Consider the following 15,810-nt stretch of genomic DNA (forward strand, 5'->3'; position numbering starts at 1 on the left):
AAGTTAGGTATGTTTTTAACTTTTAAGAATTATTTTATAGTTTTAAAATTTATTTAAAAAGAAAAACTATGCACTTAACCTTTTCTCTGAGATGAAGCGGCAAAATTAAATCTATAAATGTCTGTGAGTCCTGAGGATTGAGAACTGGTGCCAAACTGGGCTCATTTCTCCTCCATTCTGCCATTTTCCCTCCTCTTCCATTGTAATTTACATTCTTTATTCATAGTCTTTTGGGAGGCTGAACAAAAATCTTTGGGGAACAAGACAGGCATAAATAAACAAAATTAATAAAAATAGAATGCATAAGCATCATCCACGATTTCCTCCAGATCCATATTGATTCTCACCATTCCCTGTGGTGGTTTTGCTTTTCCAGCCTGTCTGATGTAATGGTGCTTCCATAACATTTGATGTTTGAAAGGCTCTTGGATCTGGCATAATCCAAGTTTGTTTTATAGTCACCTGAAATACTCCTCTTTCTCTTTGTTCTGTGAACTGAGAGGTCTGGGAAGCCCATGGTGTGTAAACACCCTTCCACCCCTATCTTCTCACCTTCCCTTAATCCCTGTCCCCTCAACCCTACAGTACTAGCACCCTAGGAGGCTTGGGTCGCTGCCACCTTGGAGCTGAACAGCTCACATCAGGCATTCTCCAGGCTCTTGGGTCAAGTGAGTTGGAAGGGTATGTAGGGTGCTGGGGATGGAGAGCCATTCAATAGGTGCTTACCAGAGTTATACTGAGGGACTTGACCTGTCTTCACATAATCAGCATGACCCATAACCTGTGATACCACTGAGCTCCTTTCATTTCTTTATTCTAGTTGAGGAATGTGCACAAGTAATGCAAATATAATAATTGTTATTCCTGAGGATTACGAAACTTGGGGAATGTTCGTATTATCTAGTGATGTAAATATCAGTGTTATATTTAATGTTTCTAATATTTTTAATGCTTTTCTGCCACTGAAATAATCTAAATAATTTTTAAAATGTTATATTGGACAGTATTAGATCCCTGATGTGTATTTGGTCCGAGGGTATTTTGTTTTATGCTGCTGTTTTGTTTTTTCTCCAGTGATATATGCATTATGTACATGGAGGCCTTAGGAAGGCGTGAACTTGGCCTTGCTTGGAACTGATTTTATTTTATATGTTTTCTGTGACCTCATGTGTTATTAATACCGATGCTACCACACCCCTGCAAGTGTGAAATAAAACTGTGGCTCTTCAGCATTCTGTCCCAGTGCCAATTAATTTAGAAAGGATGGAATTTGCACACAGGTCAATTTTTGCATTGTTTACATTTTGGAGGAGTCAACTCCGAAGGCAGCCTTTCCTCTTCCCTTCTTCCCATATTTCTTGATCGCCTTCTGTCAGTGGTGCCACAACTCAGAGATACGAAAGAAGCTGGCTCCTTTAGGCTGGATCCTCTCATAACCTTAAATGTTAGGAGGGGTCATTTTGGAGCTGTGAAGTGGATTTGTCCTGTTAACCTTGGCCATGACAGTGACCAATTAGAAGCTCTCTTAGGTGATGCTGCTTCTGTGGCTGTCCATGTTGATCCCCTCTGGGCTGCTTTTGTAAGCTCAGTTTCAGAAACTTGTCACTGCTCCGCAGGTCCAAATAACATGGTGTCATTTATATATCAGACCAGAAGGGCAGGTCACCCCAATAAATGTAATAAAAATAAATAAATAAATGTTTATAGTATCACTATAGATAGATAGATACATACATACATACATACATACATACATACATACATACAAGAATGTCCTGATTACATACATACATAGGGTCTTTCATGGGAGAGAGCAGGGCAGTTAGCCAGAGCCCTGGGGCAAGAGAGAGAATGTGTACTGCTGTCCTGCCCACTTAGAAACAGCTTTTGATCCTTCTTGTTGATAGTTTTGAAAAGATCAGAACTTAGCCACAAACCAGATGCCAATGGTTGTGTTGACCCATTCTAGTACTAAGCCCCTACTCACGTGGCAGCTGCTACTGAGGCTGCTACCAGTTTAAAACAGTAGGCGGCCACCGTCATCCTCCCCCATCTGTCTGTTTTTCACTGGCGCTCACAGGTCATTTCAATGGGGATATGATAGGGATGTCCTGTGAGTCTCTGTGGAAGGACACCGATATCTGCAATTTCAGGAGGAATTGTGGTCTTGCTTCAGATTTATCTTGGCTGGAGGTGGGGACCGGACAGTTCCAGAACTTCCCACTTGGCCCTTCCCTCCATAATGGCTCCTATCCACCGTGAGGGTTCTGCGGGTTGTTAGGTAAAACTCTCTATTTGCACTCAGGACCAGTGAAATAACCCCATGGTGAGTCCTCTGACTTGTTGGACCCACTGTGAGAAGGACTTGGGCCAGGGCTCCCTTTTTCTCATGGCTTCCCAAAGAGCGATAAGGGGGAGTGATGGCATTTCAGGTACTCTGGTATTAGTATCAGCTCAAACTGTTTCTAGCAATCCTCAGAAGATCTGGGGGCGCCACTTTCCTTAGGACATAGGTACCCTAAGTTCCATTGGGGAAGGATTAGGGGTATGTTTATTGTGTGTACAGTCCTTGGGGTGGCATCACGGGGCCCTCCCTCAAGGGGATCCATCCAACCTCTTCAATCAGTTGACTGTTAGAGAACTGCCTCTAACAGAGCTGGGAACTGGAAGAAGGAGTCAATTTCCCATTGCAGTGGCTGACATGAGCCTTTGGCTCATGAGCTCTTGATTTGTTTTTTCCTGGGCAACCCTCGCTGGTTGCCCAACCATCTCACCCTCTAGGAATGTACGGTTAATGAGCCATTGCCTAAGATCACTACTGGTCACTTGTCTCATAACATACCCTGGTTGCCACTTGGGCCTTGCTGGTCATTGTGGTCATTATACCCACCTGCTCCTGATGGTTAAGCAATCCCTCTCTGGTTATGCCAGAATCTCATCCCCGATGACACTAGGGAGCCCAGGGCCACAGCAGCATTGTCTGCCATCCTTTGTCTACAGACGACAGCACTCACTGGGCTTCTCAGAGATGCCAGGGCCCTTCCCCACTAGTACATTGCTCGCTGAAGGGAGTATCCTAGGAAATATAAACAGATGGTGGGTTGTCCAGTTGCCATTTTTACATTCCCACCTGTGTGAGCCATCTCACACCTTCCTCAGGATGCCAACTGAATCCTGGCATATCCAGTATTTCCTGTAGGCCTGTGTCATGTCCAGGTTCCAGGGAGCCATCCCAACAGCACAGGGACTGGATTAAGGTGCCTTTACCAAGATGCTAACTCACAAGTCCTGGAAGAGTGCACCATGGCAATAAACTTCTCTTTATCCAGCTTTATATTCTGTCCCCTCAAGATGCACTCCCAGTGTTCTCCCACGATTGAGTCCTGAGCCTTAACGTTTCTGGCAGGAAATGTATGTCTCTAAGCATTTCCATGGAAGCCTCTGGCCTTCACAAAATGCTTTGAGTGGACGGCTTACATGAGTTTGTCAAACAGTCTCTTTCTTCAAAGCTTCTAAATCTGTTAACAAAAGTCAACCAATCTCACAGTCCTTACAATTACCAGTACCCCCCCCCCACACACATACTCCCCATTCCAAGGGTAGAGCTAATACAGATGCCAGCTCCTCCCCTTCTGCCTATACCGCCTCCCAGGCCAGCACAGGTGAGGGCCTTAGTATTTGTATTGCATACCATGGAGAGTCACCACCCACTTAGCACTACAGTAGCTGCAAGGTTCTTATGGCTGTTTGACATATGAGAAATCCAGGCGCAGACTCATCCTGAGTAGGCCAATCCTGATACCAAGCGTCCTCATCTGGGTTCGTCTAGAATTAAAACAGGAAACAAGGGCTCAAGTGCCGGTGGTCTGAGAAGTGATCCAAGAGCGCAGAAACGAGGGGCAGGTGGAAAGACGCAAAAGCCTATATAAGGATCTGGATTGTAGCTCTGCTCTGGGTAACAGGGCCACGATTCTGTCAACATCTCCTGAAACATACACAAAGTGTCTCCAGAATTGTCTCCCTGATAGAGGAGAATGTAGTTAACATCCTCCCCTCCCACTCCCCGCCACACACACACACACACACACACACACACACACACACACACGCAGGAGCATGGACTCCCCAGTACTCCTGGGCTCCTGGGAGAGCAGGGGCCCATGACTTTGGTACAGGAGGCATGAAGACTTGAGCTGTGAGTTTGAGTTCAGAAACTGTCTGCATGGAATATCCTGAGCTCATGTAAGACTGACCATAAGAGCTGCAACGAACATCGGTATGTTTTTAAAACACTTCTCTGCTTTCTCTTTTAACTCTGTGTGTATCAGAGGTCTTTCCACAATGGCAAGAATAGAGTACTTCATTACTCTCAGGAGTTACAAAATATTTTATCATATATGTGTAGGTACATCCATGCATATATAATTTGCATACCATAGAAACCATAATTTACTCATCAGTCCACTTTTTTGTCTTAACATGTTACTAGGAAAAACTTTCAGACATCCAGAGAATTGAAAGAATTGTATACTCACCATCCAGAGGTGGTTTCTACCATTAACATATCAATCCATCCCTCCATCTATGTGTCAATCCATCTTATTTTGTGGTTGCATTGCAAAGTAAGTTGCAGCCATCAGTGCATTTCCCCCAAAATACTTCAGAATGTATGTCATTGTGGGGACAGAGCCCCAAAAAGCAGATTCCAGGCTCTCGGCCTCACATAGAAAGGTGCTGGGTCAGGTACTAAATGGCCATCGACTGTAATCAAATGGCCATCAGCTGTAACCAGTGAGCCATTGGCCATGAATATAACTGCCGTGGCTACGCTAGCACCAAAAGGGGGAGCTAGCAAGAAGATGGTGGCTGAGCCTGCAAGTGGCACAGTGAGGGTTGAGAATTGTGTTGCTCCTGGTTCCTGTGTCTCCAACCCAGCTGCCAGTGAGAGTATAGTGGTATGACTCCCCTACCTGTGGCTCCGTGGGTGTTCCTTTTTGGCCTCACCATGTCCTGCGTTCTTATGTGGGGAGTGGGACCAGAGACCCCGCCTAACACCCTGCACGACAATCATTAACTAGAGATCAATATTTATTTATAGCTTTTTCTGTTAAAGGTAAACTTACATACAATGAAATACACAAATCTTAAGTGTACCATTTGGTAAGTTTTGACAAATGCATATACCTGTATAATCCAAAACCTTTATCCATTACCCGAGAAAATTCGGTCGTGTTCCTTCAAGCGAAGCTGCCCCCACTCTCCTAGAGGCAACAACTATTCTGATTTCTTCCCCACCATAGAATAGATTTACCTGCTCTAGAACCTCATATAAATGGGTTCATACAGCCTGACCCCATTTTATGTAAGGCTTTTCTCACTCAGCATAGTATTTTTGAAATTTAGCTATGTTATTGCAAGTGTCAGTATTCTTTTTTATTGCTGAGCAGTATTCCATCATATAAATGTACCACACTTTATTTAATCATTCTCCTGTTGGTATACATTTGGCTGTTTCCAATTTTGGACTATTATGAATAAAGCTGTGATGAACATTTTATGTCTTTTCATGAACATATGTTTTTGTTTCTCTCGTAACCAAGAAAAAGCCTTTATTTTAAAGGGCAATTTGGTTTGCACAGTGTTTCAGTAAAAAAGAAAAAAGTACATTTATAAGTACATCCATGGAAAAAATTCTGTGCAAAGGATAAATGCATGTTTAAAAAACATTATGGGAAATTTCAAAAATGCGGAGAGAAAGAGAGTACCCATGTATTCATCACGCAGCTTCAACAATGGTTGATTTTGCTCTGCGTTCCCTCTACTTTTCTTATTTGCTCTTTTTCTTTTTGGTCTATAGTAATCTCAGACGTAGTAACCACCCCCAAAATATTTCTGTATACATCTCTAACTGATGAGAAACATTTTTTTGTTCTTTTATATAATCACCATGCTATTGTTATACCCAACAGAATTAACAGTAATTCTTGTAATTATATCTAATGCCCAATCTGTGTTCAGGTTTTTCCTGTCTCGACATTGTTTTGTTTACAGTTTGTTAGAATCAGGATCCAAACCAGTAGGTCGTTACGACTTTTAAGCGCTCTTTCATTTTCTAACCATAGTCTTTTATTTTCTTTTGTTTGATTTTATTTTAATACCATCAATGTGTTAGAGCATCTCTGTCCTTGGACGTTCAGAATGTCCCCCATTTTGGATTTGACGTACTGCTTCCTGTGGGAAGAATCATTAGATCAGGTTCAAATCATTAGAATCAGGTTCAATAATGAACACTGCTTCCAGGTGGAGCTGTGCACTTCCTGTGAAGAGACAGAATGTCTGCTTGGTCCATTTTTACGAGGTCCACATTGAGCAGAGGGATCACATAGCATCTGCCTGATCCCTTCTATATAAAATGTCCATCAACTTTGCCGATCATGGTTTTAGCATCCACTGATGATTATATCTTTAATCCAATGCTTCACCAAGTGTTAGAAAAGGGTGTTTTTCAGATTCTGTCACTCCACCTGCATTTATTAGGTGGAATCCTGTGAAGAATTTTCCATTGTCAACTTTTTGGTTACCCTGAAGTACAGTTTTTATGTGACAAGGAAGTAAACTGCTTGTTTCTTTCCCTTTATTTATCATTTTTCAGCATAATAAATTGGTACGCTAGCAAAAGGTGACCAGTGATTTTTCCCCCCGTGTCTCATTAAGAACTCATAGGTGTTAATATCCATGTAGCTTTTTTTTTTCCCTCTTGATATGTCTCTCTCTCTTTTTAAAAAGGATGCTCAAAATTTTCTAGGTGGGGCCAGCGGAACCTCTACAGGTTAGCCCTTGTGTCCTACATCTAACAACCCTGTGGTCCTGTGGGTTCTACCTCTACTGCCCACCTCCCTGTCCATGTCTCTTCTTCCTTTTTTGCCCCTTCAGGCAAAAGCCAAAGTCCAAAATACTTAAAAACACATGTTTGATTCTATCATTCTTCTGTTTAAGTTGCTCTCCATAGCTCTTGGCATAAAGCCGAGTCCACTGACCATGGACTTCAGGGCTCATTCAATCTGGCCCCTGTCCGTCTCTGTTTCAGCAGCCGTCATGCTTTATCTGTATAGAAGCCTGTGGCTCCCTCCCTGTGGCCTGTCCTCTCCCCACCACTTCTCACACACACAGTTTTCTCGGCCTGTGTCACCTCTCCCCTTGGCTAATTCTTCCTCCTCCTAGCGCTTCATTTAGGCCAACAGTTCTCAACCCTGATGCACATTACAACATCTGGGCGGTTTTGAGAAATACCAGTGCCTGGGCTCCACCCAAGATCCATTAAAATCTGGATGTCTGGAGGGTGAGGTCTGACTTTGCTATTTTAAAAAGCTTGTGCAGGTGATTCTGACGTGGGGCCTAGGTTAAGAACCACAGTTTGGGGTGCTCCTTCCTCTGGGAAATTTGCCCTCGCCCACACTCTGCCATGCCTGGGTTACGTGTCATTTATTACTGCTGTAGCATTCTGCTCTAGTCCTTTCTTATCCCCGGCTTTACTGAGATATAATTGATGGATAACATCATGTAAGTTTAAGGTGCACAACGAGATGGTCTTATCTTTACTTTATCATCTAGGCCTCACTCTGTTAACTCTTGGGTTTCTTCCGTGTTAGATGAAAGCTTCATGCGGGCTGTAGCCATATCTGTGTGGTCTGTGCTTATTCAGCACATAGACGTGCTTGGTAATATTTATAAATGGATGGTAGGGAGATGTTTGGGCTGGATTTTGAGGTTGTTTGAATGCAGAGATGGTGCTCTGCTGTGTGGGATGCAGGCCAGATTCCATCATCTGCCAACATCATTTCTCGCAAACCTCTTCTCTGCCTCCTCCGAACCCCTACCCCAGACAAGTGGATTTTAAACAGTCCTTGCCTTTATACCTGTGCAAAGACTGTCCCTAACTCATGGGATGCCTTTGATCTCACAGAACTGTGGGAAACCCTTATTTGACACTTCGTCATATACATGCTGTGAAAATATTTTCAAAATTGGGGCACCTGGTATAAAAATATTTTTTTGTGTTTTTAATTTTATTGGGGAATATTGGGGGACAGTGTGTTTCTCCAGGGCCCATTACTTCCAAGTAGTTGTCTTTCAATCTAGTTGTGGAGGGCACAGTTCAGCTCCAAGTCCAGTTGCTGTTTTCAATCTTTAGTTGCAGGGGGCGCCGCCCACCATCCCATGGGGGAATTGAACTGGCAACCTGTGGTTAAAAGCTCGCACTCTAACTGACTGAGCCATCCGGCCACCCTAAAAATAGTTTTTGTAACTTGTGAGTTTCTTTAGGAGTATCTTGCCTTTGAATGGAAATTAAAGCTCTGTTTATTGGAAGAATAAATTGATATTAAAATGACACTCTTGTCTTTTTATGATTATTTATTTATTTTGGGGTAGCTTTATTGAGGTATAATTCACATACAGTAAAGCTTTCCATTTGCTGCGAAACAATCCACTTGGAGTGTTTTGACTTTTAGTTACAGTGCTTTGATGCCCTGGTTGGACTTCAGGCCGTGTATGATCTAGGACGCATGCTTTCACAGTTGCTTCCAGATATGGCTTCAAGGGCACACCTTCCCTACCCGCCTCCAAAAGAAAAAAAAAAAAAAGCTCTCACCGACTGTGATGCTGTTGTGAAAACAGTTTTTAAAAAAAGTTCAATTGTGACCTTTGAAAGCCTGAAGATATACAAGGAATCTTACCAACAATGAAATGGTTTCTTGTAGCCCTAGTAGTCCTGTTAGCAGGGGTGGCCTGTTGCTGCCTTTGTCCATCCACCAGAGGGCAGTGTTTCCCTCTGCCTAACAGTTGGTCTCTGCTTGGAGGCCTTTCCTTTCAAATCCTAGCATTTTAGCTCCTGAAGCAATGTTTCTCGAAATTTGATTTGACTGCTAGAAATACGTCTTACATTGCAATTCCGTAGAGACATACATACAAATGCGGTTCTATATATGTATACATTATAGGAGTTTCATAAAACAATAACTTGTCTACTATGTGCAATGCACTCTGATATTTTCTATCCTCTTTCATTAACAAAAGGTGCCCATCATCACCCAAATTGAGTTCATGACTCACAAATTGGGTTGCAGCCCACAATTTGAAAAATATTGCCTTAGATTCATCTCGTCTCACATCCTGCATATTTATGGATAAAAAGATGCAGTAGAGAGGAACTTTGCCAGATCACTGGAATTTAGAGCAACACCTAGGACGAGGCTTCAGGGCCTTGGACTTCTAATCTGTTGCTTTCAACCCCCTGACATTACTGTTGAGGCACATCCGGCAAGTTACAGCCACAGGGAGGGAGGGAAAGGAAGGGTGTGTGTGTTGTATTCCCAGCACACTGGGCTTTGCTATACCAACAGAAGAGTCACCTCCAGCAGGGTTTTCTCTTTGGGAATATAACTTCTACATCTCAGCCACTGATTGTTAATCCGTGCTGGCCTCTGGAAGGTAAGTCTATGGAATCCTGCACATGGGTCCTCCTTGATGATGTCTGTTACCTGAGTGCGTACAGCGAAAGTGGCGTAGCAGTGGTTTGCTCTATAGCCCTAACTCCATCAGCATATTTCACGAATTAAATAGGGATTCACTTGCCACTGTCAAAATGTCTACTTCTGAAATGCGGAAGGTGGAAGTTCTCATGTGGTCTCATCCTTGCTCTGTAGAATGCCTCCCAGAGGACATTCGAGATTGACTACAAACACAACCGCTTCCTTAAGGATGGCCGGCCATTCCGCTACATCTCAGGCAGCATTCACTACTTCCGTGTACCCCGCTTCTACTGGAAGGACCGGCTACTGAAGATGAAGATGGCTGGCCTCAATGCCATCCAGATGTAAGTAGGTGGGCACTCGGCTCTCACCTCAGCCTAGATACCCACACCTGGAGAGAGGGTTCAGTTGCGTTTCTCAGTGCACCTATTTCATTGCTCAAAATGGGACATAGCGTTGTCTAGCTTTCTGGGAGGGGTTTGTCATGAGCTCCACCGGCCCTTCTTCAGATAATGAATCACTTCTCCCAATCTTGAACTTTGTCACCAGAAATCATAAAATGAATATCAGATTAAAAAGACAAAGGAAAGCAACAATGATTGAACATTTACCATGTGCAGGGCACTTTACATGAATGATTCCATTTTCTCAAGATATTACTAAAATTTGCCCAAGCACATAATTTTGGCCAGAGGACAAGCCAGGATTTGAAGATAAGGGTACCTGCGGGTAGTCAAAACTTCTCTCAGCTCTTAGGGGAATATGCCTTTTTGGATAGATTCCTGAAACCCAGTCTGTCTTCGTGGTTCTGCTGGGGTTATTCTGTAGCCTGGGGTTATAGAATTCCCCCCATACTTATCTCTCGTCATCTCTTTTGCTGTTGCAAGGTGACTAATGGGGGAGGATTGGGGTGGCTGGCCACTCTGGTTTTTGCGCTGCTGATGTGAATTGGTACTAACTTAGCAAAGATAAAGGGTGAGAAAACCCAGAGACAGATTCCTGGGACAGATAGTTAGGGAGAACCCCACTTGTAATTCTGGTCCTAAGGCCATGGGCACCTGTCTGTAGTTTCAACCCTACATTCTAGGGGACCAAGACTATCTGTTCCAGGGAACCCTGAAACCATGAGGTTGTGGAAAAAGGACATGAGCCAGGGATTGTCAGACCTTTGTGATGGCAGTGGGTGGCTTCATACCTAAATTTATATTCCGTGCTGTAGGCAGCCTGGGGTGTTGGTTGGACCTTTTGTCATTTTACTTCCTGCATGTTGTCTTCTAACAAAGTCTCCTATCAGGAGGACACGGGGGTTGAAGGTTGTTTTCCATTTTTATTAAAAAGTACTTTTCCAAAAATCAGGGCAGTCATGCACTGCGTAATGACATTTCGATCAATGACAGACAGCATGTATGATGGTGGTCCCCTAAGATTATAATGGAACTGTGACATTTCTATCGCCTAGTGACATCATAGCCGTCATCATGTCATAGTGCATCACATGACTCATGTGTTTGGGGTGATCTGGTGTAAACAGACCTACTGCGCTGCCAGTCATATAGAAATGTAGCACATACTGTTATGTATAGTACACAGTGCTTGATAGTGATAATATGTTATTGGTTAACGTTTTACTCTACTGTACTTTTATTTGTTATTTTAGAGTGTACTCTTTCTACTAATTATAAAAAGAAAAAGTATGCCGTGTTACCCCGACAGTAGCCTGCCTCATCCATCTCCTGTTTACCATGTCTCTTGATCACATTGTTTTCTCTCGTGCTTGGTTGAATGACCTGTTTTCTACAGTAACATGCTGTACAGGCTGGTAGCCTAGGAGCAATAGGCTGGCTATACCCTTTAGCCCAGGTGTGTAGTAAGGTAGACCATCTAGGTTTGTGTAAGTGCACTCTGTGATGTTCGCACAGTGATGAAACTGCTTAACAATGCATTTCTCAGCACACATCCCTGTGGTTAAGTGGTGTGCGCGTATGACTATATACCTCTTATTACTTTAGCACGGATATTTTCATTCTTCCTGAGCCTTATATGGACATCTATAATTTTTACATAGTATTAATTCATGTTCATGTACTTCAGTATCCTTTTTGAAGTCAGGCATTAAATAGGAATGGACATTCTTTGTGAGTCATGAACTTAAGTGTGTCCCCCTCCAAGTTCGGTTCTCTTGGGTAGCTGCTGTGAAAACTCAAAACAAGGCCTCTTTCCCATAGGGGCTGCCTAAGGGAGAGACCTGTATGTCCTGCAGGTTTACAGTTCTGCAGACAGTTCAGAAATTCATGTAGAACATCTGGATGTTTGAGCTCTTTCCAGGAAGGGGCTGTGTGTGTCTTGGCAGATACGTGCCCTGGAACTTTCACGAGCCCCAGCCAGGACAGTACCAGTTTTCTGAGGACCATGATGTGGAGCATTTTATTCAGCTAGCACATGAGCTGAGCTTGCTGGTCATCCTGAGGCCCGGACCCTACATCTGTGCGGAGTGGGAGATGGTGAGTGTGGCTAGACTTGGCTCTGCCTGCCTGCTGTGCGCGACGGGCAGACAGGCAGGCAGGGATCTGGGGGAAAGTGACTGAAAGCCGTTTAAGGAAGTCCCTGATTCCAGAGAACACGGAGCCTGTGCTTGTAGCCAGCACAGGTATCTTTTCTCTTCGGAATTGCCTAGGCAGAGGTAAGGGTCAGAGGTAAGGGCCCTCCTCTTGGTGTCGCTCACGTAACTCATTTTCCTTGTCTGTGAAAAGCAGTTAGTGGTGTGGGCTCTGTCTACCTGCTGGGGTAACTGTGAAATTAAGTGGAACAATCTACATAAAAGGCTTTGGTTCTTAAACCATTGCGTTCATACAGAGTGACCTTATTTTTAATATGTTACCATTTCTAATTTCCCTGAAAGTTTCCAAATCAGAAATCGCAACTCAAACACTCCTTCTCCATGAAACTTTTCTTCCCTCACTGCTAATGGTGATTTCTATCTTTCCTGAGTGCCTTTCATGAAATGGGCCTTATAATGGCTTCCTTTTTTTTTTCTTTCTTTCTTTTTTTCCCCTATCCTAGGGAGGATTACCTGCTTGGCTATTACAGAATGAAAGTATTGTTCTCCGTTCTTCTGACCCAGGTAAGTTGTTACAGATGTCGTGAGAGAATTTATGAAAGCATAGACAATTTATGTCAAAAGGGTCAGGTGTTCTGAAGATTGGGGTACTTCTGTGCAAACACTTCTGGAAGTTTAGTGACAATCTGAGAGTTAGTCATCGTCCATTGCAGAACACCAGACATTGAATGTGTAGGAAGTTAGGCTTTCTTGAACCACTTGACTAGATCTTGCTGGTAAACTGGTTAACTCTTTGAATTGGCATTGGTCCCGGTTTGTGGTTGACCAGCTGACTTTAATGCTTTCTCCTCCTATATATCTTATTTGATAGCATCTAGTTAATTAAAATAAAAATATAGTTTCTGGAATGGGTTGCTCAGTGGCTCCACTGCCTTCTCTTCCTTGATCTATTTTTACAGAGTGAAATGTAAATGATAAGTTTTTTTCTTGTCTTTTTAAACTACTGGAAATTATTTTAGCTGTAAACCATGATTGGTCAGAAAGTGCCATTTAACTGCATTTCTATATTCTGAAGACGTCCGTTTCCTTTGGTAAGGGCGGTGATGAAGATGGTCCTAAGGGCAGCTATCATTGATTAAGTTTCCTATGTAGAAGGCTAGTACGTTATGCTCTGTACGCATTTCCTTCTTAGTGTATTACCTCATATTTTACACTCTTAGTATATTATTAGTGTTTCCACATTTAATCGTAGAGCAGCTTTATAAAGCATATGCTCTATTATCCCCACTCAAGAATGTAAATATATAATTTATTAGAACTTCATTTTAAAAAGATAAAAACCCTACTCTGAAAAGAGGAGGACACACCCACCATTCAGTCACTCTTTTCTTCATTCAACAAACAGTGGCAGGGTGCTCCGGGCTTTGTGTCCTAGTGGCAGGGACAGATGCCAGGCATACTGATCCTTATCCACTGAGAGCTCAGCTGAGGAGACAACTCCTTGCAAGACAACTTTTATCCGACTTTTAGTGCATGTAGCTACCCCATTTCCGAAGGTAATTGTCGAATCCAGTATTTTCCATTTGCGCTGCCAGCACTAGGGTAATAAGGCTGTGTTGTGTCTGTTGGGGCTAAGAGGTGTGTGATGGTGTTAAACCTGTCTTGTTTTGCAGATTACCTTGCAGTTGTGGACAAGTGGTTGGGAGTCATTCTGCCCAAGATGAAACGTCTCCTCTATCAGAATGGAGGGCCGATTATAACAGTGCAGGTAACCATGGAGATGAGCCTGGGCCGATGGCGGGGAGGCTTCCGTCCATCCACATTATATGTAGGAGTGATGCAGACTTGAGCTTCATAAGTCTGCTTCTCAAAGAGGCAATGCCACAGGTGGTGCTCTTACTTTAATTGCTTTTTGAGGAAGTATTACCATTTTTTGAATGCCTGCTGTGTGCCAAATTCTGCACTGGGTGCTCTACAAATGCCATTCAATTATTCCAACCGCTGTCTTTTTTTAATGAATTTCAAAGAGGTTAAGTGACTTGGCCAAGGTCACCCAGCCAACAGATGGCAGAGTCAGGATTATCACCTTCAGTCTGCTAATCCTATAGTCCCTTGTCCCATTTGCCTTCTGGCTGCAAGGATGCAGCATGGACTAAACTCCTTTGGTGTCTGCCCTGCTTAGGTAATCAGTTCACATCGGTATAGAAAGAGGATGTGGTGAATTGGGGCCATTATTTTCTCCCTTCTGCTTCCTGCTCCCACTCTCCATGGTTTGGTTTTTTCTTTTTTTTGCTTTGCAAAGACTGGCTTATTGTATGGAGAGTATATCATATGGCAAGTATTTTCCATGGGAAAAATCAGGACACTTGACCTGCCATAAGTTTCGATGTTTGTAAAATTACTTAGGTAAAACATAAAATATCTGTCGGTCATTTACCAAGGATGCTCTTGTTGAAAACAAGGGAGTTATGTAAAACTAGCTGTATCCTGGAATAGCAAGTGAGTGCAGTGTGGCATTCCCTGGGGGAGCGTGGGCCAGATTTCCTTCTTATGAACAGTACTACGGACAGTTTGTAGGGATAGTCGTTGTGGCGAGGGAGTGTGGCCATTCCCTTGCCCTTCACTTATAGACCAAAGGAGGCGATGAGAGAGCTGAGCTGGCCAGGTGTCCACTCTGATACTGTATGGTGAACAGAGGCCAGCTTGCTGCTCCCAGAGGGATGGATAAGTAGCATTCAATGTCTCTCCATCCGTCTTGAGTCTGTACTGGCTAAGCCTTTAGGAGCCCGTTTTCCTGTAGGAAGATGTCAAGCCTGAAACTTGGGTGTCTTTGTACAGCTGGGTCTTCTTCCTTTCTCTTGATATCAGGTTTACTTTAGTTTGCCTTGTTTTAGGGAAAGTCTCTGCTTCTCCCTAAATCACTTTCAACTTCTTCTCACAACTTTCCTGTACCTGAAATGTCACAGAAAATGTATTCAAATATGAGCTCTGCAGAGGACAGCGAAGTTGACTGTCCTGGGTGCGTTTCTTCTTGTGTCTCTCCCTGGCAACCTCAGACGACTTTAGCGGACTGTGACTCCTCCCAGGAGACTTAGCTTCCTCCTCTCCCCGTCACATCTCCACTTGCTTGAATCCCACCGAATCCTTTTTGCCCTTTCATTACTGAATAAATAAGTACATAAATGTTGGTACAGAAAAATATAAGAAAGCAGAAGAACCACAATTATCATTTAAACATCAGGAACCAGGAGTAAAACTCTTTACATTTTGGGGAAATTTCCTTACTTTTTTTTCAATGCCTTTAACAATTTTCTGTTTACCATCAAATTTATACTGTATGGGTAGTTTTCTGTCTGACTTTTTTTTTTTTAACTTTATTCTTATGTCATAAGCATTTTTTCATATCATTAAAAATTCTTTGTACATCAAATTCATGGTTGCTCTCTTGTTGTTTGAAGTGCAATTCCATAGGTTCCCCTGTATCCAAAGCCTTCTCAGTTGACTTAATTGGCATCCACTTGACTCTCAGAACCCTCAGTTAGTGCCTCCATTAGTGAAGCATTTGTGACAGTTTCTCTACTTTCATCCCTGCCCAGGTGTACCTCTAGTCTCTTCTGCTCCCCAAACCTCTACCTGGCAGCCATAAAGTCATATCCCACAGGTGTAACCATCACATGCCTACCAAGTGATTCTGGGATTGAATAGAGGCTGCTGGGTTAGATA

The 15,810-nt window shown here is 43.1% G+C and overlaps 1 protein-coding gene across 2 annotated transcripts in view; it reads left to right on the plus strand.

Moving 5' to 3' along the window:
- GLB1 (galactosidase beta 1) overlaps positions 1-15,810 on the plus strand; it is an 82,076-nt gene that overhangs the window by 9,805 nt on the left and 56,461 nt on the right. For both annotated transcript variants that reach the window (XM_033131944.1, XM_033131945.1), the window contains exons 2-5: positions 9,705-9,874; positions 11,881-12,031; positions 12,591-12,651; positions 13,761-13,855. In XM_033131944.1, the coding sequence (XP_032987835.1) occupies positions 9,705-9,874; positions 11,881-12,031; positions 12,591-12,651; positions 13,761-13,855 (477 nt within the window). The remainder of the gene's footprint in view (positions 1-9,704; positions 9,875-11,880; positions 12,032-12,590; positions 12,652-13,760; positions 13,856-15,810) is intronic.

Source organism: Rhinolophus ferrumequinum, chromosome 17, assembly GCF_004115265.2.
Source record: "Rhinolophus ferrumequinum isolate MPI-CBG mRhiFer1 chromosome 17, mRhiFer1_v1.p, whole genome shotgun sequence".
Lineage (NCBI taxonomy): Eukaryota > Metazoa > Chordata > Mammalia > Chiroptera > Rhinolophidae > Rhinolophus > Rhinolophus ferrumequinum.